Source organism: Metarhizium brunneum, chromosome 3 (genome assembly GCF_013426205.1).
Source record: "Metarhizium brunneum chromosome 3, complete sequence".
Taxonomy (NCBI): domain Eukaryota; kingdom Fungi; phylum Ascomycota; class Sordariomycetes; order Hypocreales; family Clavicipitaceae; genus Metarhizium; species Metarhizium brunneum.
In genome coordinates this window covers 2,363,328-2,389,988 of record NC_089424.1, presented here as the reverse complement: position 1 = coordinate 2,389,988, position 26,661 = coordinate 2,363,328, and the positions used below count along the sequence as shown (strand labels likewise).

The 26,661-nt window shown below is 53.1% G+C and overlaps 7 protein-coding genes across 7 annotated transcripts; 3 read left to right on the top strand and 4 right to left on the bottom strand.

The window, feature by feature from the left end:
- Positions 1–36: 36 nt before the first annotated feature.
- G6M90_00g059820 (uncharacterized protein) lies at positions 37–2,028 on the bottom strand (the record flags this gene model as incomplete). The annotated part of the gene is made up of 2 exons (XM_014689065.1): positions 37–1,671; positions 1,765–2,028. The coding sequence occupies 2 exons, from the start codon at positions 2,026–2,028 to the stop codon at positions 37–39; spliced, it is 1,899 nt and encodes a 632-aa protein (XP_014544551.1).
- Positions 2,029–2,390: 362 nt separating this feature from the next.
- Positions 2,391–4,382, bottom strand: NOP7 (Pescadillo; the record flags this gene model as incomplete). Its single annotated transcript, XM_014689064.1, has 1 exon — positions 2,391–4,382. The coding sequence occupies one exon, from the start codon at positions 4,380–4,382 to the stop codon at positions 2,391–2,393; it is 1,992 nt and encodes a 663-aa protein (XP_014544550.1).
- Positions 4,383–5,155: 773 nt separating this feature from the next.
- On the top strand, positions 5,156–6,601 carry PIGU (Phosphatidylinositol glycan anchor biosynthesis class U protein; the record flags this gene model as incomplete). Its single annotated transcript, XM_014689063.1, has 3 exons — positions 5,156–5,294; positions 5,402–5,669; positions 5,743–6,601. 3 exons carry the CDS (start codon positions 5,156–5,158, stop codon positions 6,599–6,601), a joined length of 1,266 nt encoding a protein of 421 aa, XP_014544549.1.
- Positions 6,602–6,818: 217 nt separating this feature from the next.
- G6M90_00g059790 (uncharacterized protein) lies at positions 6,819–8,161 on the bottom strand (the record flags this gene model as incomplete). Its single annotated transcript, XM_014689062.1, has 2 exons — positions 6,819–7,939; positions 8,014–8,161. 2 exons carry the CDS (start codon positions 8,159–8,161, stop codon positions 6,819–6,821), a joined length of 1,269 nt encoding a protein of 422 aa, XP_014544548.1.
- An 8,880-nt stretch (positions 8,162–17,041) lies between these two features.
- Positions 17,042–17,167, top strand: G6M90_00g059780 (uncharacterized protein; the record flags this gene model as incomplete). The annotated part of the gene is made up of 1 exon (XM_066130686.1): positions 17,042–17,167. One exon carries the CDS (start codon positions 17,042–17,044, stop codon positions 17,165–17,167), a length of 126 nt encoding a protein of 41 aa, XP_065986724.1.
- A 4,511-nt stretch (positions 17,168–21,678) lies between these two features.
- On the bottom strand, positions 21,679–22,578 carry G6M90_00g059770 (uncharacterized protein; the record flags this gene model as incomplete). The annotated part of the gene is made up of 2 exons (XM_014689061.1): positions 21,679–22,289; positions 22,344–22,578. 2 exons carry the CDS (start codon positions 22,576–22,578, stop codon positions 21,679–21,681), a joined length of 846 nt encoding a protein of 281 aa, XP_014544547.1.
- Positions 22,579–22,897: 319 nt separating this feature from the next.
- On the top strand, positions 22,898–25,884 carry ileS (Isoleucine--tRNA ligase; the record flags this gene model as incomplete). The annotated part of the gene is made up of 3 exons (XM_014689060.1): positions 22,898–22,947; positions 23,011–25,347; positions 25,407–25,884. 3 exons carry the CDS (start codon positions 22,898–22,900, stop codon positions 25,882–25,884), a joined length of 2,865 nt encoding a protein of 954 aa, XP_014544546.1.
- Between the last annotated feature and the right edge of the window lie 777 nt (positions 25,885–26,661).

Sequence of the window (26,661 nt, the reverse complement as noted above, 5' to 3'; positions counted from 1 at the left end):
ATCGCCTTGCCTCTCCACAATTAGATGAACCTCAACTCACGGCTCATCGCTGGCCCCCTCGTCGTCCCCTTCATTCACACTCAGACTCCTCCCCCTGTAATACCTCTTCCTCTTTCTCGCAAGCACATCCTCGCCTCTCCACCCTCTTTGGGGATAAAATGTCTTCAAAAATCCATCAACATGCACACCACCTACAACCTCGTCGTCCGAGTCGTTTTCTTCTGATGTGTGGCCCGGATGAACAAGGGTCATGTGACGCCGCAGATTGGCTCGTCTTGAAAATCCCCTGCTTGCACGATCACACGTTGGAACCGGGCAGAATTGAAATCCTGCGGAGGAGCGAGAACATGAGCGGGAACCGGATCGTGAAAGAGACCGACCACTAGGAGTTGCAGGCGAGGAGGCTGTGGAAGATCGAGCGGCAGATGCCCGCCGGGACGTAGTACGGCGTTGTAGGAGTGTTGCTGAAGGCTCGGACTCGGATTCAGCGGGAGACGACGGAAGTTGAATATTTGAAGGGCGGTACTCTCTACTGGTGAATGCTGGGGCTCGCGTAGAAGGAACCTCGTCTAGACGTCTAATAACCATACCTTCACCAAAAAGGTCGGCACATCGCTTGGTAGTGCGTGATATGACGGCATCAGAGAATCCAGCCAGAGCAGCAGCTCCAACGATGTCGCTCCAGTCTCTCAGACCCCATTTGCCTAGCTTTCTCTCGAATTTCGTTTCACCAGTGATGGCTTGAGCGACATGCTCTTCAGACTGTGCACTTGTACGAGATTGCTCTCGCTCGCGGCGATAACCTTCCTCTACCCACGCTTCGAACGCAGCATCTCGATCTGCAGCAGTGATGGGGAGTCGTCTGTGCCCTTCCCTAGCTACACGATTCCACATCTCCTCTTCCGTCTCGCCTTCTCGCGGTGTGTGAATCTTGCGCGGCCGGCCGCGACGTCTGGGGCCCTGTACATTCCGCTGCTCAGAAGATGAGAGCTCTTCCCCAGGTTGGGGTGTACGCCTTGGACGGCCCCTTTTACCTCTCTTCCGTGGCGTACCCGCCTCAGACTCCCCTTCCGTAGAGGACTCTGATTCGGAGAGGTGGTTTAAGCCGGCGACGCGGGCGTTGTGGAGGATGGTGAGGGTGCAGTCTAGCTGTGTGAGGATGTGGCGGACACAAGGGCGGAGAAGAAGGTTCGACAGGTCGTCATTTGAAGATATAGCTGGTTCGTATGTTTCTTCATTCCCAACGTGGACATTTTCCAGGTCTTCATCTTCATCATCATTACTGGATTCATCCTCGCCATGGTCAAGAGACATCTCTTCACTACCTGCCGGCATATTTGATAGAGGAGGAGAAGATGGAAGTGATAATTCATCCTCAGACTGGTCTATTGACTTAGATGGCAACGGGCTGGAAGGGCTCTCAATGGATGGATGCAGTGGGCGATGCCATGATCGTCGTCGATATCGTTCCTTCGCCAGACGCAACACGGTCGCAGCAAGCTCATCCTGCAGCTCGGTGCTGGGCATCCCATTCTCCACCTTGCGCAACGTGAACTTTTCTTCGTCGTCGTTTTGTTTTTGGAAGAGCCCTTCTGCGGAGATATGCTTCTCCTTCAGTGGCCATGCCGTCCATACTTTTGGCGGCGCCCAGACAATGTCTTGTACATCTTTCTACTAACCATCAGCCTGGCTTCATAAACGCCGTTTGTCGTAGCTCCCCAAGAAAATTGCACACCTGAAAACGACATTGTGTATGCGACATACCGTCTTGACAGTGAGGCTCTGTGCTGTGGCCTGGTCCCTCCCTTGTCTCTTCAAAGCAAACGCATCGTACAAATGCACCGCCAAATCTTTGTCAACAAGCTGTTGCATGGACCGCCAGAGCAGCCGCTCCTCCCTAGTAAATTCCCTCCATGTCGATTTAGGCCCCGTCCAGCGGTTTGGTCGATTCTCATACAAGTCTTCTGAGGTGACGGATGCGATCTCATCTGTGTCCAGGTCCCAGTTGGTGGGTTGGTTCTCCTCCATACTCAAAGCATGCCATCAGATGGACATGGGCGCCTCTTCATGCATTACAATGTTGAAGGGAAGGTCGTTTTTATTTGGAGACGGTGCTCTTTGCCGTCATGAAAAAGTGGTAAGCTGGCGCTGCTAGCGCGTGGATGTCAGATGTAGTTGGCAAAATTGTAGCCAAGGTTGGTTGGAGGTGGTAGGTTGGAGGGGCTCCACACGGCACGAAGAGCTGGCGCCACACGCTTGATAGCAATTTGGAAGGAACTTTGGAAAGACTCCCTTTGAAATGCACAGACTTGCGTGCAGTCATCGATCACAAAGGCCCATATAACTTTCATCTAAAACGCATTTTATTCACAATATCAGAACAATCCTTATTACGCCTTGCCCTTGCCCTTTTCCTTTTCCAGCTTTCTTCTCTTTGCTCTTAGCTTTTGGTCTTCTGCGCTCTTCTTGTTATTTGTGTAGATCATCTGCTCGTAGAGCTTCCTCTTCTTCTTGCTCAGCATACCCTTTGCACGCTCAAGATCCTCAGCTTCTTCCTTGGCCCTCTTGCGTAAAGCTTTTCGCGCTTGTTCCTTAGCCTTGGCCTTACCATTAGTAGTCTTGGCCTCGACAGAGGCGCCTGTCAGCTCCGCCTCGAGTTCTTGCTGTCGGAGAGCAGCCTCGTCCTCATCTTCGTCCTCTTCCTGAACATCTTCTTCCATTTTCTCAGCATCGCCATCGCCCTCGCCCTCGTCCCCGTCCCCGTCCTCATCTTCGCCTTCTTCGTCCTCATCCTCATCCTCGTCTTCGGCAACGTCCATGCCCTCAACGGTTTCGTCGCCGTCCTCATCAGCCTCCAGAGCCTCTTCTTCAGGCTCCTGCTCCTCTAAAGGCACTGTAGGATCGTATGAACCTTGGACGCTCTGGACGAAGGGACTTAGATGAGGCGGCAAAGATGCTCCGGGACCGTACAGGTGAGGCTCCTTGAGTTCCACATCGTTGATGCAATCCCACACCCACTGGGGCTGAACGTAAGTCCGGCCTGGGACCCGACGATTGGCAGCCAACTTTTGTGATGTTTGATTATCTTCAGCGTCGCCATCTTCTTCCATTGCCGCTTGGATAGGGGGTCTGTCGACAATCTGATGCGTGATATTGGGATCCAACTCATCTGTTGTGAAGGCTCCGCCACCCAGGACAGGGTCCCATCCAACACGCTTGCAGCCAAATGCTTTCAAGATAAATTCAAGAGATTGTCGAGGAGTTTCACGAGAGAGGTAGAAAGTGAAATTGGAGAACAAGGTCTTGTGATCGCTTCCATTAGCAGACGGCTGCATCAGCACATCGCCACCAGGAGCCGCAGGTTCAAACTTGTCAATGGCGCTCGCGTTTGCTTCTTCAGTCTCAGTGGCCCCATTCTCGGTCTCTTCCGTGCCATCTGTTGCGTGGCCATTCTGAAGAGTCTTCAGAACCTTGTTGACGGCAGCCTGAGTCTTAGGGTCAGGCTTATGTGAAGCATCTTCCAACTTCTTTGGTTCCTCAGCGCCGACCAGGGCTTTGCCTTCGAGAGTGAAAGCGCCAAGCTCGGCGGCGTTCTCATCCTTGACGGCGTCAAACTTGGGCGGGTACTTGATACCGATGGAGGTGTATAGCCGGAAATTGACGAAACTCAAGAGGGTCATGTAAAACTCGACAAAAGTGCCCATGATTCTGAAGTCGACGTCGCCAACAATTCTCTGGTTAAACTTGTAAGGCACCAACCAGAGGATATCCTCGCCTTGTATGTTGGCCTGGTAGTAGATACCCTTGATAGAAAGGAAGGACTTGGTCAAGCTTCGGGAGACAATCAGGTAGTGCTGGAACTCGAGGCAGAGTCTCTCGCAGCGAGCAATCATCTTGGCTGGAACGCTAGAGGTGGACGGTAGGTTGGCAAAGAGAAACAGCATGGACAGACAATCATCCAAATCTCTCAGTGCATCAACAAAGGTAGGGTAGCGCTCGCGAACGACATGATCAAGAGTGTATCGAGGCTTGCCGGTCTTGTCTGGTCGGGAAGCGTTTCCTTCGAGTCGCTTGGCATCGCCGACATCACCACGACCCAATGCCTTGGAAATTTTCTTTTCCAAAACCTTTTGGTCCCGGAACTTTTGCAGGAGTGGTTCGTGGAGGAGATACTGAATATCCTTGGCGTAGTAAAAGGTGGTCGAGGCAGTCGAGGACTTGGAGACCTTCTTCTTGCTCCGAGGTTCGCGAGGGTAGATGCCCTTCCAAATACAGAGCTGACGGAAGTCAGGCAAGCTAATTTGAAGTTTTCGAATGGCCTGGTTTCGCGTGACGTAGTTTTTGGCCGCGCCGGCCTGGCCCTTCTTCTTTATCCGACCCATTGCCGTTTGAATTGACCTCGAATCGTCTGGAGGGTTTTTCTGGTCTGGAAAGGGCAGCGGGGCGGCCTTCTGCTATTTCTGAACTTTTTTTTTTTTGGAGTTCCAATGTTGACCGGAAATTTTATTGCCAGACGGCACCGCCCAAGTCTCCAACCGTTTTGCGTTTAGCGTGATGCGAGCCCCTGTTGCTGGCAACCCAACATCTCACCGCCCGGATTGTTGCACGAACCAGGCCTACCTGTGCTTACGGAGTACCTCAAAGTACCGGACGCTAGGTGTACTCAAGTACTTAGGGTACATAAGTAAGAAGCAAATTGTTCCATGTCCCAGTTACATTGCCGCCATCATGTCTGCAAGTATTTCGGGAGAATACAAACTTTTGTTCCAGAGCCCAAATGTTTCCTCCCCGGGATCGTGGGGACACCCTCTGGCGAAACTGCCATCCATAGCCAGACAGTTCGCCCCGAATGAATGCATCGAGTAAAACGTGCTCCGTACATCTGCTCAATAATTCACTTTTAATCTTTCAATTGATGGCACCCGCCGCCTATTATGAAATCGAAAACATGCACGTCAGCGGTGGTGGTCCAAGTCAAACCAAGTGCGTATGTACACATACGGAGTACATACTCCACTTCACACCTCCAACCATCGGCCCGTGAATCCGAGGTGCCAAGTGGCCTCCATACCGCGACGGCATCACACTCTCCGGCCAGCGCGTCTCCCCTCCTCGCACCCAAGCAATGGCCTGACCAAGTGCCATGGCCTCAACCATGACATTGCGAGGCAAAGCTGGCGTCTACGCTGGCGCTGCCGTCCTCCGACTCCTTCTTACCGTGGCCTTCCCCGGGCTGCCAGACCTCTTGACCGGCCGTGTAGAGATTTCCACCCCCGTCACGAGCTTCAAGCGATGTAAGTGCGCCCGTATTTCGGCTCCGTCTCGACATGACCTCGCGACAGCCCCTTCAACTAGCTCCCAGACGCAGGAAGCTGACGTCTCTCTCTCCTCCTTTTTGCAGTACAAGAAGGACTGTTCCTCTACAACCACAATGTGTGGCCCTACGATGGCGGTGTCTACCACCAGGCACCGCTGCTACTACCGCTGTTTTCGCTGCTCCCAAGCGTCAAAACCTGGCCCATCTTCACGTCGGTTCTCTATATACTGGTCGACTTGCTGAGCGCCGATGCGCTTTGTACAATTGCGAATTCAGGCGAAGCCGGGCAGTCGAGGCTGTTTACGTCTCCGCGGAGAGCGAAACGAGCGTGTGGATTAGCAGTGGCCGCCGCGTAAGTAGTTAAATCCAGCCTGTACGTCGAAGAGCTTTGCAAAAATACTAAAACTGACAATGACATGTCCCAGATTCCTCTTTAACCCCTTCACAATAGCCAGCTGCATCGGCCGATCCACCAGCATCTTCACGACATGCGCCATCCTCCACGCCATATCCAAAGCCATCCAAGGCTCCGCGTTCAACGCCATGATCGCCCTCTCCTTCGCCTCCTACCTGTCCATGTACCCAATCCTCCTCCTGCCGCCGCTCGTGCTCCTCTCCTTTGACCGCCAGCCCGAAGCCCGCCGCACCGCCAGCGCCGTCGCATTCGGCGCCAAATGCGTCGCCATCACCGCCGTCTGCCTCGGCCTCCTCCTGGGCATGTCCTTTGTGCTCACCGGCAACTCGTGGGAGTTCCTCTCCCGCACGTATGGCATCCAGCTCACGCTGTCCGACCTCACCCCCAACGTCGGCCTGTGGTGGTACTTCTTCATCGAGATGTTCGACTCCTTCCGGGCCTTCTTCCTCGCCGTCTTCTGGCTCCACCTCGCGGCGTACGTGGGCGGCCTGACGATCCGCCTGCGAACGCAGCCCCTCGCCGTGCTGACCCTTCTCCTGGGCATCTTCTCCATCTTCAAGCCGTACCCTTCCATCGCCGACGCGAGCCTGTTTCTCGCCATGCTCCCGCTGTTCCGGCACGTCTTCCCGCTCATGAGGTACACCTACGTTGCGTCTGCCACGCTCCTGTACGCCACGTTCCTGGGCCCCGCGTTTTACCACCTGTGGATATACGCCGGCAGCGGAAACGCAAACTTCTTCTACGCTATTACGCTGGTTTGGAGTTTGGGCCAGAGCTTGTTGGTCACGGATTTGACATTTGCCGTATTAAGAGACGAGTGGGAGGTTGAGCGGCCCGACATGATTGGCAAGGAGGTAAAGCAAATCTAGAGTATTGAGCCCTCAGAACGATGATAAACAGTGAAAGAAAATATTAGAAACAGGGAGTGGGCCAAAAAGTGTTTTGTATGAGTATGCATAGAATGGCGTCATGGAAAGGGGTCAGACCACGTCCTTCAAAAATTGAAAATTAACTATTCATTACATATTGTACACTTGGTGTCCCACAGCGGAACGGGTATCTGACTCTATGTGCCTTTTTGATGTATTAATCCACCTCCGAGTCAACCTCCACAAGGCGACCACTTGAAGTATTTCCAGTGGGGATTGGATCCGGTTGATATGCTCCTATGGCACTGCTGAGCATATTGCCAAGGTCCCCAAACTGGCTCAACCTAGATGTACCACGGAGCTGTCTCCAAACTTGTGTTCTGGCCCCAAATGGCTGTAGGCTCTTGTACATGTGTAAACCGTATCCGACGGCAGCACCTGTAAGCATGACGCTCATCATCATCATCAAAGCCCTCTGATCCAGGCCCTTCACGCCAACTTCCGTTCTATACCGCATTTCATTGGCATAATGTTCTCCAACGCTGGGAATATTTCGTAAGATGGAGTCAGCTACGCGTGTAGTTGAGCCCAAAATCGAAGGGGCTGCCGTAGGAGACCATGTTAAATCAGCGGGAGCCATTGACTCTACGAACGTGACGAGCCGTGGGGTCTCCGCGCCAATCCAGTCCTTGAGGAAGCTTCTGGGGACATCCGGCACTACCATAAGTGCCAGGAACCCATATGCCAGGCAATCCAAAGAGGATGGACGGCTTCCGCCGAAGAAACGAGGCGACTTGTCCTCTAAACTGCTCTCTCCCAGCAACGAATTCACAACGGATAGACAGTCCTCCGCCAACCCATACAACCGTATAGCAGCAGCCTGTTCAGGCGTCATCTCCTCTCGCACAGTCTTCTTCGTCCGCGCGGGCAAATGCCTACGAAATGTTTCGGGCAAGGCGTCCCGGCCAGCAGTCAAATGCAGTCCGCCATTAGGATCAAAGTCTGTATCCAGCTCGGCGAGACCAAGATGCTCCGCGCGCTGAGCAGCCTCGGCTCGTATCAGCGGCGGCAGGGTCCATGTCAAGGGAAATGGTAACAAGGCGCTATAGGCCGGTCTTGTTGTTGCGGACCAGTTCGCGGCCGAGACGTAGAGAGACAGATCGACGAGGGGCGCGGCGTTGGCCAGCAAGTAAGCACCGTATGCAATGGTGTCTGCTTGCTGGACAGGGTCCAAATTCGCATCGAGGTTTGTACAGAGTGACTTGGAAGTGAGGTAGTTTACTATTGCGTGATAACCGCTAACCCATGTGCCGGCATGGTCGAGAGCGGGGAGAAGATCTGCTCGGAGGCGGTCAGATGGTTTGAGGTCAAAGTGGACAGCACCGTGAATGATGCTCAATGGTTGGGCATACTTGATGGGGATGCGGAAGGACGGTTGCTCGGGATGAGGCGCCAGCCGCTGGCAGGAAGCGCATTGCGAAGATACGTGATGATCGCGAGGCACTCTGCGTCAATAGAGGCTAGGCCAAAGGCTGGTCCCCAGACATGAAGCTCCAACATGGTGTGGTTTGGCCAAGCTCAATGCGTTGTTTCAAAATGCTGGCTTTGCCGTCGTCACACCCTTGGGAGTCCGTTAGCGCGCCGCAAGAAGATCAATCACCTCCGTTGACGCGGCTCGGCTAGGAAAATCTGGGGGGGTGGTGACAGGCTATGGTGGTGTTGGCCGCGCAGATGTCTGGAGCAAGGTACGGAGTACGGAATGCAATAGATTGCAATACGTGGAAGTGGACACGGCATTGGAGATGCAAGCTTGACAAGGCTGGCCTGCAGCCGTGGGGACGATGAGCCCGATTTAGAACTCAGCGCCGCAGCAAGCCACGGCGCCTATCTTCCCACGTGGTCATGTGACGAATGGAATGATCAACAGGTTCAACTCAACTTTTGCACATGGATCGCTTCGGAACCGTTTGAGGAAGGCCAGCCGACACGGAGTGCGAGACATTGGCTCGGGACAAAATATGAGGCACTTGCGGAGAGCATCACTCCGCGACAGTTTCGGTAGCCTTGCCCATTTCCCGATGAAACTGCCTTGATCCGCGTCAGATCTTACGTGTTGTACGTCTTGCAGCAAACTGCAGCATGTTTCAATACCAGCATGGGCACCATATTCCGAGAGCAGAAAATAGACGGTTGCATGCCAGCCACGAGCCCACGACGGCTGTCGTATGTACCTACCTACCTACCTAAAGTACCCTTACCTAAAGTAAGTAAGTGCCTACCTAGGTAGGTACCTGGAACCTGGGGCAGGCACAAGCAATATCAAAGTGCCCACTTGGATGGTCGTCTCATATCCGACGCACCACCTGCAGCTCGTCAAAAGATACAACGTGAAGAATAGGACGTCAAAGCCCACAGTGTCAAGTTTTTTTTTTCCTCTTCCTCCCCTCACCATGATTCACAACCCCTGACGATCAGGAACAGATAGTCTGGCCCACAGACACTTTCACAACCCGAGTTGCCGAGCTATTATTAATTCTCCAAGACAAATCACAACATGTTGCATGCACCTCAGAGCAAACACATTTTTCCCCCCAACATGCCAAGCGAGCGTTACACCGCAGCAGCACACGAATTCCAGAAACGGCCATGAAACCTGTGACATAAGCCTTACCAAGTATAGACATCAGACCACTGGGAGTCGCACAGACCTTTGGATAGTGCCGAGTCGTGCAATTTGTCAAAAACAAAATGTTTGCAGCCCACGAGGCTCAAAGTCTAGACCCCCGTCTGTACCTGCATGTGTTTTTTATTAGGGACAATGCTTCACGTTGCAAAATTAAGCTGGGCGTGCGTGAATCAGAATGTGGCAAATTGCGATATAACATGACTTAACACAGCGATTATAGCTTTGCTGGAGCCAAGGGCTGTGTCCCTGCATTAGTAGCATCGGTAATTTCGAAATCGAGGGACTTGATGAGTCCAAGGTTCCCGGCCCATTTTAGCCGCCCACTTTGGCAAAAGAACCCACATCCCCGTCTTTCAAGAGTCGAAATCCTGCTTGACATTCAATGTTCTCACAGGAAAAAAAAAGAGGAAAAAAAATTGGATCAAGATACAAGATTGCAAAGTACATACATCCTGGCACCTTTCATCCCTTGGGTAATTGTTCTCTTATCTCTTCAGATGTGAGCACTGCCCCCACATTCCGGCTAAATTAAAAGAAAGGAAGTCAAATAAAATACGTACCGCTCACACAAACACACACAAAAAAAGCCACTCGTAAGACAGAACACATCCTTCCTGCTGCTTTCTGCCCGGAAACAAACTTACTCCTAACGGTTTAACACCACGATCACAAAACTCTCCCACAAGCAAGCAAGCAAGCAAGCGACAAAAGGGGGCCGGCGAGCCCGCCGCTCTTGGAACGTGGAGAAACTCCGGATCGTGACGCCGGCCCAAAACTCTATCTGTCGAATTTGCTTGCCGGGGAGCAAGTCCGTCTTGCTAGTGCCGCCTTTCACGCCAGCAGCGCACGTTGGGTCTCCAAAACGTCAAACACGTCGCGAAACCTTAAAAAAAAATTACGCAGATGAAGCAGCTACTGCAGTGCCCGTCAGTGCCAATGCCAAGGTTTCCGCGACTGACAGGGCCCGGCGTGCTCCCTCGAAAGCCGCTGCGCGTCGTCGTCGCCGTGTCATCGATTGTAAGTGTTCGAATGTTCCAATTCGGACGCCAGCAGCGCCCTAGCTAAGCGCCCATGGTTGTCGGCAACGCCGCCCTTGTCTCAACCAGTCCGCACGCCCCTTGCGCAACGCGAGCCTTGGTGGTGGTGGTAGTGCTACTGCTTGCTAGTGCTAGTAGCAGCAGTTACTCCGTATTATTCATGTCAAGTACTTGTCGTGTTGGCCAGTACGGCTAAACCACTCCGTCCATGTGTCGCCGTCTCTTCCTGCAGAGATTCTTTGTAGTAGCACTGTCTGGTACTAGTATTCGATCGTGCTTCCCCACCTGCCTCACTGGTGTATGGTGGCTCCTTCTTGACCAGTCACGAACGGCGGCGTTTCGGAGCAGCCAAACAACCAAGCCGCGACGCTGGAGACTTTTGGCGTGGCCAGAACAGACCACCGAGCCTCTTGGCACAAGACTCCCCGTTTGCGTCCAATTGACGGTTTGGCAGTGGTATGACAAGACCTTCTAGCCGGCAGCAGGAGAGTTTGTTGATGCGGGGAGGTACAACGATACAATAGCCAGCATTTGAAGGCTGTCTTGTCAGAGGGTCAACTGGTGCGCTAAAAATGGCATGCCAAACGTCAACACCGAGCGATCAGTGGACAGTTTGTGTAAAGCAGCTTCTATTATGAAGTCTTGGTGGTAGTCTATATCTCCCCGTTATCCCAACGTTCCAGTCATTACTCTTCCTCACATCTCAAGGCGTACAATCCAAAAAAACCACGTCGCATTTGTGAGGGTATCAGCGATGACTTGCGCCTGCCAACCAAAGAAACAAAACATGCAAGAAAAGAAACCCGAGTCCCCCTGTATCCAAGCAATGCCCTCTATAGTAGAAAAGACAAAATGCCGACGGGTAACCTCCTACAAAGTCTCCCCGAAATGAGCTGTATGCAGGTGTAGCAGAATGCAATCTTTGCCAAGGCCAAGGAAAATAACCGATTAAATAGTAATATAAAAGTACATGGGATGATTGTGAGCCGAGACCGGCTTGCGAAATCGTGGAATGATACGACGAGATGTTTCCGCTTGAGCCAGCCCAAGACAGTAAACCTTTTTTTTTCTTGACGTGGCCGTGGAAGTGGAGTTGGTGCATCGAGGGTATTGTACAGCGAGCGTGTTTGACTATGCCCTTCGAGATTTGCTGCTGACTCCGCTTCCTACACTTCGTCATAATCTCCCCTATCCCTGGTCTGGCAGCTGCCTGCAGACATGCCGGTAAAGACGAGCCAATTGATTTATTGATATTGCAACGAGGCAGTGGAGGTGTACGTCGTGGGGCTGTTGAGGCAGGTGACCATAGCTTGCAGAAGCCAGTTCAAGGAATCCAAGGGTAGATGCATATCTGACCCCACGTCCAGGCAGGTCAGGTAAATGAGACGGCTGACATGCATACTCACGTCATGAGATGCCGTCCAAAGAAAGCCTTGCGTCCAAACATGCAACGGCTCTGTTATTCCAGTCCATTAACAGATCTAAGCCTCCAAGGCTGAGTGGCTCTTCTGTCAAAGTGCGAGCAGTACCGAGAGTGAACATAACAGTGTGAAAGTCTGTCAAATATCCAGAAGGGCGGAAACTTTAGCCGCGGTTGGGCAGAGGAGGAAGAGGCCGGCTGGGGGGAGGCCCAGGGCATGGAGGAAGATGAGATGGTCGTTGGGCAGGCATTGTGACTATCGTGGTGAATCGTTCAAGACTTCTGCGCTGTATACTGCTCGACAGTAACTGGTGGTGTTGTGATGATGGAAGGTTCGGGATGGCCGTGGGTTGTAGTGACAGGAACTTGTAGATCTTGAGCCGAGATGGAGGTGGAATGTCGCAGGCAACGACAATGGATTCGTTTGAAGAGAGTCGAAATGAATTTCTCTGGAACTCAAGTGATACTGGAGAGGCATTAACAATTTCGGACGATGAGGGAGGGCCCTTTCCTTTATGTATCCAAAAAGGCGAGGCTCAACAGCACCGAAGCCTGCTCAACCCTCGGAATGGAGACAGCAATCTGAGCATCGGCCAGGCGCCAGTCGCAGGACGACAGGGGTGGGGGCGTCGCCAAGCCACAGGTACAAGAGTACCAGACAGCCAGCCAAGCACCCCCAAGCACCCCCAGTACCCGCCGAGCAAGTACTGCGTCCGGCACCCAGGTACGGAGTACCTGTTGACCTGATTCAGGGCGGTCGGCAGCAAGCTAAAGTTGCTGAGGTTGACGACGTGGTCGTGGCCTGGGTTGTAGCCGTGGTGTGTGGTCGGTCGCGGAAGAGCCCACAGGGCGTGGCCAAGCCATTCCCGCCCAGCCAGGCAAGTACTCTGGAAGTACTGGATGCGCACACGTGGCCCGAGTAGGACATTTCGAGTACTCCAGCACGGATGCACCAAATTACGAGACCGCAGCCGGCCCCACTGGTCAACGCTGAGCCGTGGTCTCAACTTTGAAGCGCTCTCAACGAGCGCTGACGCTGTTTTTGTTGCGCAGCCAGGGAGTGGGCCCGCTAGTGAAATTGAAACAGACGCTGGGGGTGCCGGCCATTGGCCCCTGCAGCGTCCGGTTTGGACGTCGACCAGCGACATGTGTTGCCCCTGTCTGAACCAGCTGGCTCGTTCATACATCCCTGGGCTTGATTTACTCTGTATGTATAGAAGAAAAAAAGGAAAAACAAACGAGCGACAGCGGCCCCCTAGCAGCTCATGTTGCACTGACTGAAAGCGATACTCTGACGCCTCAAGTGCTGTCATAGCAGACAGACCAGTCACTGGTCCCCTAAACGACGGCGCGAAGCCAGGCCCCTCCCCCCAACACTGATGGTATGCAAACTCTACTATACCGCCAGATGATGTGGCTATACTAGTACTGTCATACCGCCAAATGACCGCCTCATCTTTCTTTCTGGTGCCATGTACAATGCAGTCAAACAAAAATCGGTGTGGTGTGGTAGCCTTAAAGCCCATCCGATCATGCTATCCGCCGGAAGAATGGGCGCTGCCGTGTTGCATTGGATTCTATCAGCCGAGTCAGTCTAAGACTGCTCGCTGTTCCGTTAATTTGTACTAGTTGGAGGTTTTGCAAATCTGACATGTCTCAACAACAGCGAGGCTGGATGGCCCAAATGAATCTGGGGGCGTCAGTGTCGTTCTTGTATCCACCACAATTAATTTTCCACCGCCTCTGCCTCCCCACCGTATGGAAGCTTCATCGAAGCATCTGAGCGGCCCAGTGTACAAAATGTTTAGTCCATACATGTCTGTACTCCGTCCACCGAACAGGCACCCGGGCAGGTACTTGAGCACAACCTCGTGGTGGGCCAGCTGCGATTATGCAGCGTACTGTTGTTAGATGCAGCGCCGTCTCCTTTCATGCCATAGTCGAGTGAGTCGAGTCCCAATCTCGGCTTGATGGCGAGACCTGCCACTATCACGAGGACATTCGACCCGACACCCTGGCCGATCAATTCTGGATGCAAGAATTAGAAGGACATGGGTGGGGGTAATCATCCCACGTCGAGACGTCGGGGTGTCGCGCAAGAGGAATGGATGGCGTGAGAGCGCCTGACGTCAAAGCCAAATTGGCCAACTGTTGTTGTTGTTGTCATGTACAGAGAACGGAGCAGCTTCGGTACTCGTAGGTATTACTCCATACTGTCATCCATACTCCATACACTACATACTACGTACATGTACTACGTACCCCGTTCCCGAGTCCTCTGCTCCTTCCCCAACAGCTGCTTGTCTCGGATTGATAACAACTCCCTCATCCGCAAACCCCTCAAACTCAGGGCTCACTCCAAAGAAGAAGAAAAAACAGGGTGAGACCTGTCTCTTTTCTAAACGTTATTTCCTTCAGCAGGAAGCCAGAAGGGGCCCGATATGATGACCGTACAGCCTCACGATGCAACCCGTCGCCGCCTGCCATTTGGTTCAAGCAGCCTAGCTTCACTCCCAGCAACTGTGACACGTAGCACAAACTCCAGTGCAGGAACCGGACAGGGGGGAAGGCGTGCAGGCGTGCCTCTACAGGAAACGCGATCACAAAGCAAGTCATCTGGCCACTTGCTACGTACGGCTTGTCCCCGGTCTGCCGTTCATGGCTTAGGCCAGCGTCCCGGCTAGGGAAGCAATGAACGTCCCTCATTAGCCGGGGTTTGGGGTACGTTCCCTACTATGAGTAGAGTCCGGTACTAGTATTACTACTACAATGTCAATTGATAGCACCATCACCGACCACGAGGAGTCCTGGTCCATTTACTCGTTCTGCATCAGGACAACATGCCCAGTCGACGGTGGCAGCGGACCGAATTGTCCAGTTATCGAATATGGGTACCAACTGGTTTGCGGCTGTGATAGCGGACTGGCCTGATGGACGTTATGTGATAGCAAGTGTGACAAACCAAGCAGATCTCGATCGCGGGGAGGGCGTGTTGTTGCAAATCAGCTCCTACGATGCTGCAAAGGCCAGTTTTTGCCGGACCTCGAACGGCAGAACCGGCATCGATTTCCAGCCTCCTCCCAGCGTTTGCACCAGGGACATTTCTTCTATTCGCGCTGAGATGCTGTTTCTCAGAACGTTTCTTCAGCTAGAAAGTGCTTCAGAATTAAGCTTTTATACCACTAGCGTTGGCCATTACCATTGACAGGCCTTGTCCCTGTTACGGTTATGACATGGCAGCCATAGTTTCGAAGTGCGAATAATTGAGAATAGAATGGATGTCCTCCAGCTTCGCGCGGCATGCCGAACAATAATATTCATCGACAATGTCGGTCAACCCAAATCGACAACTGAGCGTCAGTCGGGGTCCATTAATCTCCGTCACACTAGTACTACCCAGGGCCTTTCGAGAAGCCCATCACCACACCTCATACCCGAGCGAAACCTTATCCAGAGGGACCGTACGGACAGAGCATAAGCATTGCCGTCAATCAAATCACGGTGAGCCCCTTGGCAAGTCTTGCCAGTCACCAGTCAGCACCCGAGTCAACAAGGCATGGCCCGGGCCCGGGTTATTGCCAAGTCTATGTACGGAGTATCACGCGGTCATTCGTCCTACAGCCTTACGACCCAACCACCTTCCCATGGACTTGGGTCGCGTTGCGTCAGGCTGCTAGGTTCGCACCTCGAACACACGAAAATCCAATCACCATCCTTGAAACTATCATAATAGGACTCATAAGCAGGACAAGGACTAGGCCAGCTGCGGCAATGACTCACCTTTCGAGCATTCTGTCTGCTGAGTTGGCAGGCAGATCCAAACACCGCAACTCCAACTTGAGAAGTGCTTGCTCAGTTTTCCTTGCTCCATCTATGTGCAGCTCGGTAGCAGCGGGAATTTGACGATGGTGACGGGCCTGCTCTATCCCCTCAACTGGTCGGGTTGCCTTTTCAAACGTCTCCTCGTGACTCTAGCCCCATGCTCAGCAGGAATCCGGAGATGAGCAATGGATTTGATAAGCGGGTCAACAAAGAGCCACAATGAAATCATAAGGGTCCTAGCCGAACCGGGGTAATAATAGCTGAACAAAGATTCACGAGCATGGGTGCTCTTTTTTTTTTCTTTTTCTAATTCCAGAGGCCCCTTCAGCCCACAAATTGCCATGGATGAATATTGAACGAATCATGCTACCGGTTCCTCGGTAGGTTGCCGAACGATTTACATACATATGTACACACACATACGGACAAGAATTTGCTCTCAGTGGCCAGAAAGTCACTGTGCAAGAGGCATGCTTCGCGGCAAGTGCTACGAGGGCATGTTGTCCAGACCCAAGTTTGAGCATATGCCGCAAGGCGTAGAGGAGACAGGCGGCAGCTAAAGCCATCAGCCCCCTTAGCCGCGCACTATTCCCCAACACATTACTTTCAAGTACCGCACCTACGGAATACCTAATCGTCCTATGCCGACATCTGGGATGGACTTGCTAAAACGGGCTAGTTATCATCGTTGCGTCGTCAATCCGCAACGCCTTGAAGAGAGCCATTGGGTAGTGGGTTGGGTCAAAGTCCAAGGTCAACCTCACCGCCGTTTCATCGCGATACAGATCTACAAGCAGCCTGTTAGAAAATTGCCTCTCGAAGTGAGAATGGCCTCTTCATCCTCAGAACCATACACACCTGACGGGACACTTCCTTGTGCTATGGCTGATAATTTCGTGGCTGCGGTCAATTTCGATGCCGCATGCTGATGTCTGGGTTGGAACAGTGCACAATGCCCTGTTTCGCGCCTCTACGGAGTACTAGTGCCACATACTTTATCAATTGATTGAACGGAGTACATGTACCGAATTTTGACTCAGCATTGTCTGTTTCAGGGCAGTTGACGCTTTTACTTAGGGCTGTGCGGCCTTCGGTCCTGGCAGGGGCGGCCCCATTATTTACCAGCAAAATGGGAAGTCGGGGTGGTCGGTGCCGAGATGAGCATTGATGAGGACATCTGGACGAAATGATTAATTCCGTGGCCTGAGCTTGAGGCTTGCCCATGCGTGCATGCGCCCGTACATTGCCAATTAAAAGAGCACGGCCGCTTTTTTTTCAATGCAATTTAACGAGTAATTGCTTTTTTGGTCTCGTATCCTTTTCCCCCTTCCTTCTTCTTTCTTCCCTGTCGCCTAGTCAAAGCTTCCAACGTTGACAGCGACCATCAGCGGCATTCTCAGCACAAGGCGATTATGCATGATGGCTGGGTACATGGGCACTCTACTCCATTCGGACGCAAATCAATCATTACTGCCATGCTGGACCTCCACGGCACCGAGGAGAGGAACTTCGGCCTTGCCGCAAACCCTCCCGGGTGGAAGCCTGAGCTCCCGACTTCCAGTTTCAGCAACATGATGATTCCAATACTTCTGAGGGACTGAGCCAGGCTCAAAATTTTGCATAGATCATAGCGTGACAGGGGTACCTAGGTTTCTGTTTTTTTGGCTGTCGGATCACGGCTGACGGTGTCGTAAGTCATCCTGCCCAGCGTCAACGGGGACTGGTGAAGTTGAGCATCGGGATGCTGACGGTTGTGACAGCAGCAGAATCGCTGGGTTGCTGTCCCTGTGCAACATGAAGACGAACATTGAAACCCTGCGTGGGGGTTCTGGCCCTGCTACTCCGCAAAAGCACGACCCAGAGACTGGGATGCTAGACCCCGATGCTTGTCTCTGAACCAGCCGGCTGGGACGGGCGCATCGATAGCCTCCTGTGTCGAAGCCGAGTCGTGTTCGTGCACCACGCAGCCGCGCTGGTTCTGGATTCTGCGCACGCAGGTGTCATGTGTAAGACGCGACCTGACTTCCAGAACCACTGGTGCTCCCGCGGGATGCATTGCATATTTTGGTTCGGGGTTGCATCAGGTTGCACTATTGTTCAGCGCTGCGGCCGCGGACTGAGGAAACGATGCATTTCACTAATAGCACCACATATACGGAGTAGCTGGTCCTTATTACCGCCGGTGATACTCCCACGTGTGTCTCACCTCGCGGTCGCGCTAGGTGCATCCCGAGAAAGGGTACTCGGTGCGGAGTGTAATGCGTATCCGAATTATCACGTTTGCCCCTTTCGTAAACGACGGCATGTACTATCTATGAATCCTGCAGCGGATGGAGAGCCTTGGTGAGGCTGGTTCGCCACGCCCTGAACGAGCGTCAGCTCATCGCTGGGTCCCTTTCCGGGCTCGTATGTGTACATATGTACATACATACAATCAAGACCATGTCGTGGGTTTCAGGCTGAGGCTTTTTCCCTCTCTGGCTACCTTCTCCATTCGTGCAAGGCGTGCGTGTCTGTCGTCCAGGGTATCAATTTCATCCCAAGTCTCGGCTGCGAGGCAGTTGGTGTATGTACATACATGCGTTCACCCGCTCGGCAATGCAGATGAACCGAAAGCTGGTGAACAATGTCAGCATTGCCAGGAAGATGCCGGTTCTGCCAAGAGAACCTTAATCGATGACGCTCAGACTTTGGCAATGTTTGGTGTATTGAGAAAAAAAAAGCCAACCAGGGCCATGCATGTCGATTCACTGGTGCGTATCACATTTCGGTCATAACGCGACATGGACCTGCCAAATACAAGGTTGAGACGGCTTTCAAACTCGTCAGCCTTGACTGGGAGGATTGGCATGGCCCCGCAGCCTTGTATCACCAGTGCCAGGAGATGCAGAGACACGGGCGTTGAACTGATCTCGATGGTATTGAAAGGATTCAGACTTGTACCGACGACGGAGAGCGCACTTGGACTTCCAAGCTCAATCTTCCAGACTCTTCCTCCTCAACCGGCGGCGCACTGACTATCAGCCGTTCCGAGGGCCCTTTCCGATGTCTTCTCTTGGGAAAAGTCGCCCGAAAGTCATCAGGCTTGGCATCTCGGCACGTACATACATTTGTACTTGCACAGCCAAATGCCCTCACCCGTCGGAAGCTATTTATATACAAAGATAATCGGTAGCGGGGTCAACAGCCTCGTCGGCCAATAAGCGATCCAAGCACACTCAGTCTATGTTCGGGCTGCGTAACGGCTGTCGTCTTCATTCTATTTACGGCAAACCGGAGTGACATTCTGGCGAAACTCTATACTAGTATCTCACGGCATATTCCAGGCTATGGGGTGCCTGGAGGGGTTTCACTTGCTGACCACTTTGCCGTGCGTGCATTGGTGTGAAGCCGTTGTGGTGATAATCGAGCCAATGGATGTGCGGAGTGCGCCTTGCAACTTGGAGAGGCATCATGGGAAAACAAAACCACCAGACATTTACTACTGGGTTTCGGCAGTCGGACATGACGCCGTGCTCCGGGCCGATCAACGGAACCGTCAATCCAAAATGCACATGTGCACTTGACATTCCAAGCTCGACGCCGCCACGTGGAAACCAGGGGCTCTAACCAATCACTACGCCCGTTGGCCCTGGCCGATCGTTTCTCACCTTTCGCTGTTGCAGAGATGCGGCCGAGTTGGCTTGCGGGACGGCAATTGGACACCTTACGCAACGAGGTCTCATGAGGCGCATAGCTGAGGTTTTCAAGCATGTGGAATTGTTCGATGGTCTTGACGGCTTGTCCTGGCTGGCTGAAGCACGGTGTACATATGCACATTGTGAGTCGGTATGCTCGCTGCATACTCCGTAAAGGCTGTTTTAATCATGGCTTCTCATTTGGACATTCGTAATCACTTGCTCGGCTTACAAGCTCCAGATCCAGTCTAGTTACACACCAGAGTCCAGACCTTACCTGGGTACCCAAAGGTACTTACTTATATGTACTCCGTAGCGCCCAGGCAAGCACTCGGCGGTCTCTCCACGGCACAATCAGAATATGGTGGCATGCTCTCTGTTTGGCTGTGCGGGATAAAAAGCAAGCCTGTTGCTTCGCAGTCCCTTTGCAGTATTCAGGACGCCTTCATTCCCACGGCGTGTGTAATCATCAGCCCAGCCCGCGTTGAATAAACGTGCGCCTTGCATGGACATGGCCCGTTTCCCACGCCACCCAGGCACACGCCTAGGCATGCAAACATGCACGGCTTCACTTGCGACGCCTTGCAATTACATACACGGCTCGCCGCATCATGCAAGGGTTTGGCAGGAATCAATCACGCCAACAAACTCGAAAGATAAGCCGCACCGGCCGCGGCGTCTTACGCGCTCACCGTGGGTGCATGTGGGTTGGGTGTGGTCTTGAGACGGACATGTCGGAATTGATGCCAATGATGCTACTTGACGCCATAATCATCGAGATATCGGTCCACCAAGCGAGCCGTCCGGGCCACCTTGGCGCGGCTCGCGAGCGCAGCCTTCCAATATCCAGCGCCTCACCTTCGGACGCCGATGTACGGCTCGGCGAGCAACGGATACTTGGACAGCAAGTACACATGCCCTCCTGCACCTTGGCTATGTGTCACGACATGCTTTTAACACCTGCCATATGTACTCCGTACTCCGTATGTACATACATGTTGGCTACCTAGCCTGGGCAGTTGCGGTTCGGAAACCTCGGGTGTTCGTCAGACTGGGCCAGGTTTGCCGAGCCGACTATCCCCAGCATCCCCAATGACGTTGCTCCCTCCCTTTGGCTCGGAGACGGGAGCTAGGTTCTCTGATTGCCGACAAGTTATCGAGTCGGGGCGAGAGACAGTTCCTGGTCAGACGAGACACGAGCCGCGCATTTTTGTCACATATTTTTTTGGGGGTGTTGGTAGGGAAAATGTGATAACCACCCCTGGGAGATGAGATTGACATCATGTCAGTTCACTTTTTTTCGTGAGTGAATGTTGGTGCTACGTGACTTGTGCTACACACCCCGCGTGACGAAACTTGTGATGGGACGAGAGGAGGCAGCACACCCCAACCGATCAAGTCATTGGCAAAGACGATGTTTCGAGCAGTTTAGAAAGTTGAAAGGAAGAAGGAAAAAGACCAATACTACATGATGAGCGGCGGCGACATTGGCCCGCGAGGGCGGCGATGATGACCATGGCCACCACCAGACACCGGGAAACTAAGAGCGGTAAAACGCATCATCCCGTTGAATCCCTGTCCAGGGTGTACATACAATTCCACATGACCAACTTTTGCGATTGATTACCTGCCCGGATTGTGACGTCGAAACTAGTAGTCAAGACAAAAGGGTCTCAGAAACAATTATCCTCGCACCTCCGCACCTCGGTCGACCAGCATATTGGTCGCAATCGCGCCAATCAGACTTGGCATCTTCTGCTTTTCGAACCCCTGGCTCACCACCCCTCCTCCCCTCCCAGGACGGAGGACCAATCTCCATCACAAACAAACTTTTCGGTTCCTCTCCGCCAACGTTGGAGACATTTCCCCCTCAATTCCGGCGTCTGCTAAGGATGGAGATTTGTGCAAAAGCCGATGCTTCCTCTTGGTAAGGGGTTGGGAGTACAGCATTCTGGCCAGGGGAGTTTCATGCCGGTTGTCCTTTCGGGGACTCAAATGACGGATCGTGCCGACTGTTCCCTTGTGTGAACAGGAGGTGTCATGCATAGGGATCATACACTTTCTCCGTGCGGGGCAGTTCAGCTGTTTCGACTAACACGCCAGAACATCTTGTTCAGCTTTTGTCTTGGCGTGGAGGAGCTTCACAAGGTTGTTTGGAAAGGAGCCGGGACTCTTGCTGAACAAGGCCGTACGAGCGAGGAATAGCTGACGTGGACGTGGTTGCAGCACGCAAACGCCGCGCGCTCCCGTGGTTTTGGGGCAAGTTGTTTTGAAAACAAGGCAGGCCAGGCACTCGCCATCATACGGATTGCGCCATGTGTGGTAGAGCAGCGATTTCCGTTTCTGATGCTGTTTTGACTTTGTGATGAGCCCAGTGCTTTTGGCCGTGTAAAGAGAGAGTGTTTGAGTCATTGAATGCCATAGTACGGAGTATTTCAGGGAACATCTTCACCGACCGGGATCTGCGTTGAGGTGATCCAGTTCTCCATACTGGCTTGGCCTTCAGGTTTGTTGGCGCCGTCTTGTCGAGGTCGTGGGGTCTTGTTCTCTCTTTTCCTCACGACAAGACAGAGCACTCGCCCGTAGATGGCGAATCCTTCGTAATACACATCCATGGTCAACTTCTTCTTGTCGTCCTCGTCTTCATCCTCGTCCGGGCCGTCGGGAAACCGTGTCCGCTTCGACGCCGGCTCGTCTGCATCAGAATCAATTTCAATGGCATCTTGCCCTTCTGCCTCTACATGGCTGTTTTGGGCTCTTGCGTTTGAGTTGTCATTGTCCCTGTGTCTCTTGGACCGCGTCTGAGCGCTGGCAACTGGAATGTCTGACAGCCTCACGTCATCGCCGTCGTCACCATCTTCTTCCCGTAAACCAGACACCTCGTCCTCGCCATCCACGTCAACAGGAACAATGTTGGTCTCGCCTATAAGTTTTGTAGAATTCGACTGCATCATACGGGGGCCCTTGTCCCGGAAATGCTTCCTCTTTGTCAGGAGAGAGTGGCGTGTCGACGTTTCGGTCAAGAACATGGACACTTCAAAATCGTCTGCAGGCTTTTTAGTAGGGAGTCCCCAAGGTCATTTGCCCGGTGCCCGCGTACCTTGAACAATGACGTCCTTGATATTTTTCTTTTTAGAGCTCTTTTTCTTGCTTCGTTCCTTTTCCTCGCGGAGCTTGGGAATCACGAGCGGCCGGATGTTTTCAATGATGCGTGGCAGAACGGCATTGCGCGGGTTGAGAAGCCATGACTGCGCGAGTGAAGGGTTGTCTAGGTATATGCGGCATTCTAGGACAGAGTATTTCGTGATTCGTAAATAGCGACGTATGGGCGCCATGCTGTGCTGGCTTTACCGGAAGCTTGTGAAGCGAAGTTCACGGTCCCAGGAGCTGTCAACGGTCGTACATCTTTGATCAGTAATGTCAATACTATTGACTGCCTGCCCCACGTCATGCATGTGCTGTCAAGTGCTCTCCGGCGGCGCTAAACTGGACCCCGAGCTCCAATCTTCTGGGGTCTGGCAGCGCAACACGCGCTCAAGCTGGTCGGCTCGCGTAAAGTGACAAATTTCTCGACTCCTCGGGTTGCGACGACGTGCTTTGACAAGCCACGGCCGAGCTCGACCAGCACGCACTGGGCCATGACACAGGACGAAGATGTCCAAGTCATGGAAAGCGACCTTGAAGCTCCCCAAGTCAAGTTTTCCGTAAGCGTGCAAGCCCGCTGGATGTAGCACGAGTCGAGGCACCTCGCTAACTTTTTGGTGCAGGGCTCGTCCGAATCCGAAGCTGCAACGACGACATCTTCGGGACTGCAGCGACGACCTATACCAATGGCAGACAAATAACCGTCCTCAGAACGACCAGTTCGTTCTGCACGATGGCCCCCCATATGCCAACGGCCCGCTACACATCGGCCATGCCCTCAACAAGATCCTCAAGGACATGATTGTTCGCAGCCAGGTGCAAAACGGAAAGCGGGTAGTGTACAGGCCAAGCTGGGATTGCCATGGCCTCCCAATTGAGATGAAAGCCCTGGGCTCCAACACCGCAGGGGGACTGAGTCCTGTCAAAGTGCGCGAATCGGCAAGAAAGCTGGCTAGCAAGACCATTACAGAGCAAATGAAGGGATTCCAGTCATTTGGAGTCATGGCCGATTGGGAGAACAAATGGACCACAATGGACCGCGAATACGAAATACGCCAATTGAGGGTCTTTCAGAAAATGGTGCGCCACGGGCTGATTTACCGCAAGCACAAGCCTGTATACTGGTCCGTCTCGTCGAGGACAGCGCTGGCGGAAGCCGAGTTGGAGTATCGAGAAGACCACATCTCCCATGCCGCATATGTCAGGTTTCCTATTGTTGCGGACTTGAGTTCGATACCGGCCCTTGCTGGCTTTGACGGTCCTATATACGCTGCTATATGGACGACTACGCCGTGGACACTGCCTGCCAATAAGGCTATCGCAGTTCATGACAAGTTGCTGTACTCGTTGTTACGGGTGGGCGACTATGGTCTCTTGGTTGGCTCCAGCCGTACCGATGCTATGCGAGAACTGCTCCCCCCTTTTGAGATTGTGGCCGACTCCATTTACGGTTCGGAGATAGCTGGGTTGAGATACCGAAATGCGCTGCTCGGCAAGTCAGCGGCGGAGCAACCCATTGTTCATGCTGACTTTGTATCTGCTGATTCGGGCACGGGGCTGGTACATATGGCGCCCGGACACGGTCAGGATGATTATGAAGCGTGTGCTAGGCTTGGAATCGAGGCGTTTGCTCCTATTACAGACGAAGGATTCTTTACGCAGGAGGCGTACCCTGATCAGCCTGACCTGCTCACCGGCGCCCCTTCAATTTTGGAAGGCGGCGGCAAGGCCGTCTTGGAATTGATAAAGGAGGACGTTCTCGCTACGCACGATATCCAGCACAAGTATCCGTACGACTGGCGGACGAAACAGCCTGTTGTTGTAAGAGCAACCGCGCAATGGTTCACGGACGTGGGACGGATAAAAGAGGGTTCGCTGAAGGCACTTAGTAACGTGCGGTTCGTTCCGGAATCGGGGAGGTCTCGTCTTGAGAGCTTTGTCAAGGGCAGAAGCGAGTGGTGCATCTCGCGGCAGCGGTCATGGGGGGTTCCAATTCCCGCCCTGTACGATGAGGCTGGCAATGCCGTCATGGACGAAGAAACCATTGAGCACATCATTTCTGTGATGCAGCAGCGGACGTCGCAGGCGTGGTTCTCTGATCCGATTGACGATCCCGCCTGGGTGCCGGCAAATCTCCAGGGCGGATATCGGAGAGGCACAGATACCATGGATGTATGGTTCGACAGCGGCACCAGCTGGATGGAAATCGGGCAGCCTGTCGACGTCTACCTTGAGGGCTCGGACCAACATCGCGGCTGGTTTCAGTCGAGTTTGCTAACGTACGTTGCTTCGCAAAAGGCGGATGGTGTGTCGGACGCAGATATCCAACCGCCTTTCAGGACGCTCATTACTCACGGCTTCACTCTGGACGCCCAGGGAAAGAAGATGTCCAAGTCACTTGGCAATACCATTGTTCCTGAAGAGGTAATAGATGGGCGACTGCTGCCGCCGCTGAAGGACAAAAGCAAAGGTGGTAGTAAAGGGGCGCCTCGTTTCGACGCCCTTGGAGCGGATGCTCTACGGTTGTGGGCTGCTAGCTGTGACTTTACGTCTGATATCTTGATTGGACCTTCTATTCTGCAACCAATTCACAACGCGCTCATCAAGTATCGTACCATTCTGAAGATGGTGCTCGGGTCGCTGCACGAGTCCAGCCGCAGCGCTCCGCTTACCAAGCTCGATCAAATGGCCATTGCGCAGTTATCCGACACCATGGCTCAGGTTTGGGAGGCTGTCAATAACTACGAGTTCCACAAGGCAACAGGCCTTATCAATCGCTGGGTAGCTACTGATCTGTCTGCTTTCTATCTCGAGGCGCTCAAGGATCGTCTGTATTGCGGCGACGGCGGTGGCGCCCTTGAACCCATCTTCATTGGGTTCCTGCGCATGCTAGCACCTATCACACCGGTATTAGTTGAGGAAGCATGGTCCCATCGCCCGTCGTGGATGGTTGATGATGTGTAAGTTTTATTATCGGTGCATGTTGGAGAGTCGCAAAGATCTAACTACAGCCACGTAGCAACTTGGAAAACCCAGCTCGGCAACTATACAAGTCACCGCTGATCGATCCATCCCGACTAACAGTCGACCCGGACAAACTCCGACGCGATGCGGTGTCCCTCGGGATTGTCCATGCTGCCGTCAAGGCTGGTTTGGAACAAGCACGCGAGGCGAAAGCCCTAGGCAGTTCGCTTCAATGTTCTGTTCTTATCAACACTGAGAACAACGAGTTGGCAACCCTGCTTGACGAATACGCCGACGAGCTTGACGCGATGTTTGTAGTATCACATGTGGACGTGAACAGGACAGTGGACGATGAACGAGCGTGGTGCTACACACGGGAATTCGAGCTCCCTGCGGCACCTGGGGGTATAGTGCATGTGCTACCTCCGCGACAGGCGAAGTGCTCTAGGTGTTGGAGGTACCTTGCTGCGCAGGAAGATGGGCTTTGTGATAGGTGCGAGGATGCAGTTGCTGATGTCGCGGCTGCTGCGTAGGTGGTACGCGTCCCTGGAGTCCGCATTTTGTATGAATAGACGTAGAGTGTACATCACCACACAATCATGTAGAGTAGAAAGCATTTACGAGAATACGCCATGAACTTGAACACCTGTGTGAAGGCAGCACACATCAGCAGACGTACCTACTGTAGGTAGGCTCTTCAGAGAGGGGAGCTTTTGTCCGAGTCTCACATGCCAGCATGGCGATGGGCTGCAGCATTAGGTCTGTTGATTGGTTACTCAGGGAGGTAACGCCGACTCCTGCAGATTCTTTGAGTTGTTGGGCGCCGTACTGCGTTGATATGCACGCACTTGCATGCTAGGCAGCTGATACTGCCACATCTGGAGTGTGTGTGGCTGCAGGAAGCCGTTCAAGACTCTGGTGTTGGTACGTCCGCAGCCACACCGTTGGGCCGTTGTGCTACCCGTGCCGGTGCAAATGACGCGGGCAATAGAGATTGGTTTTGTGAGAGCCCTCGGTTCCGGCTGGGGAGAAAACAGCCAGGCATTTGAAGGGCGACGTCTTGTACATGTCAATAATTGCCGGCCTTTGCGACTGCTGTGACAGCTGATGCAAACTGAACATTGAAGAGGAGACGTTCACCAGCTCCCTGCATGCAGTCGTCGGTGGCTCTTGCCCCGGCACATGCCACCCGCCCTCTTCCTTGGATGGAGTCGGTATCCGCATTTGCATCCACTTCTGAGAACCTCCAGTGATTCAAGCTTCAAGGGGCGTCTCCAGCTTCGTCATTCAGATTCAGACCCCATCAACAG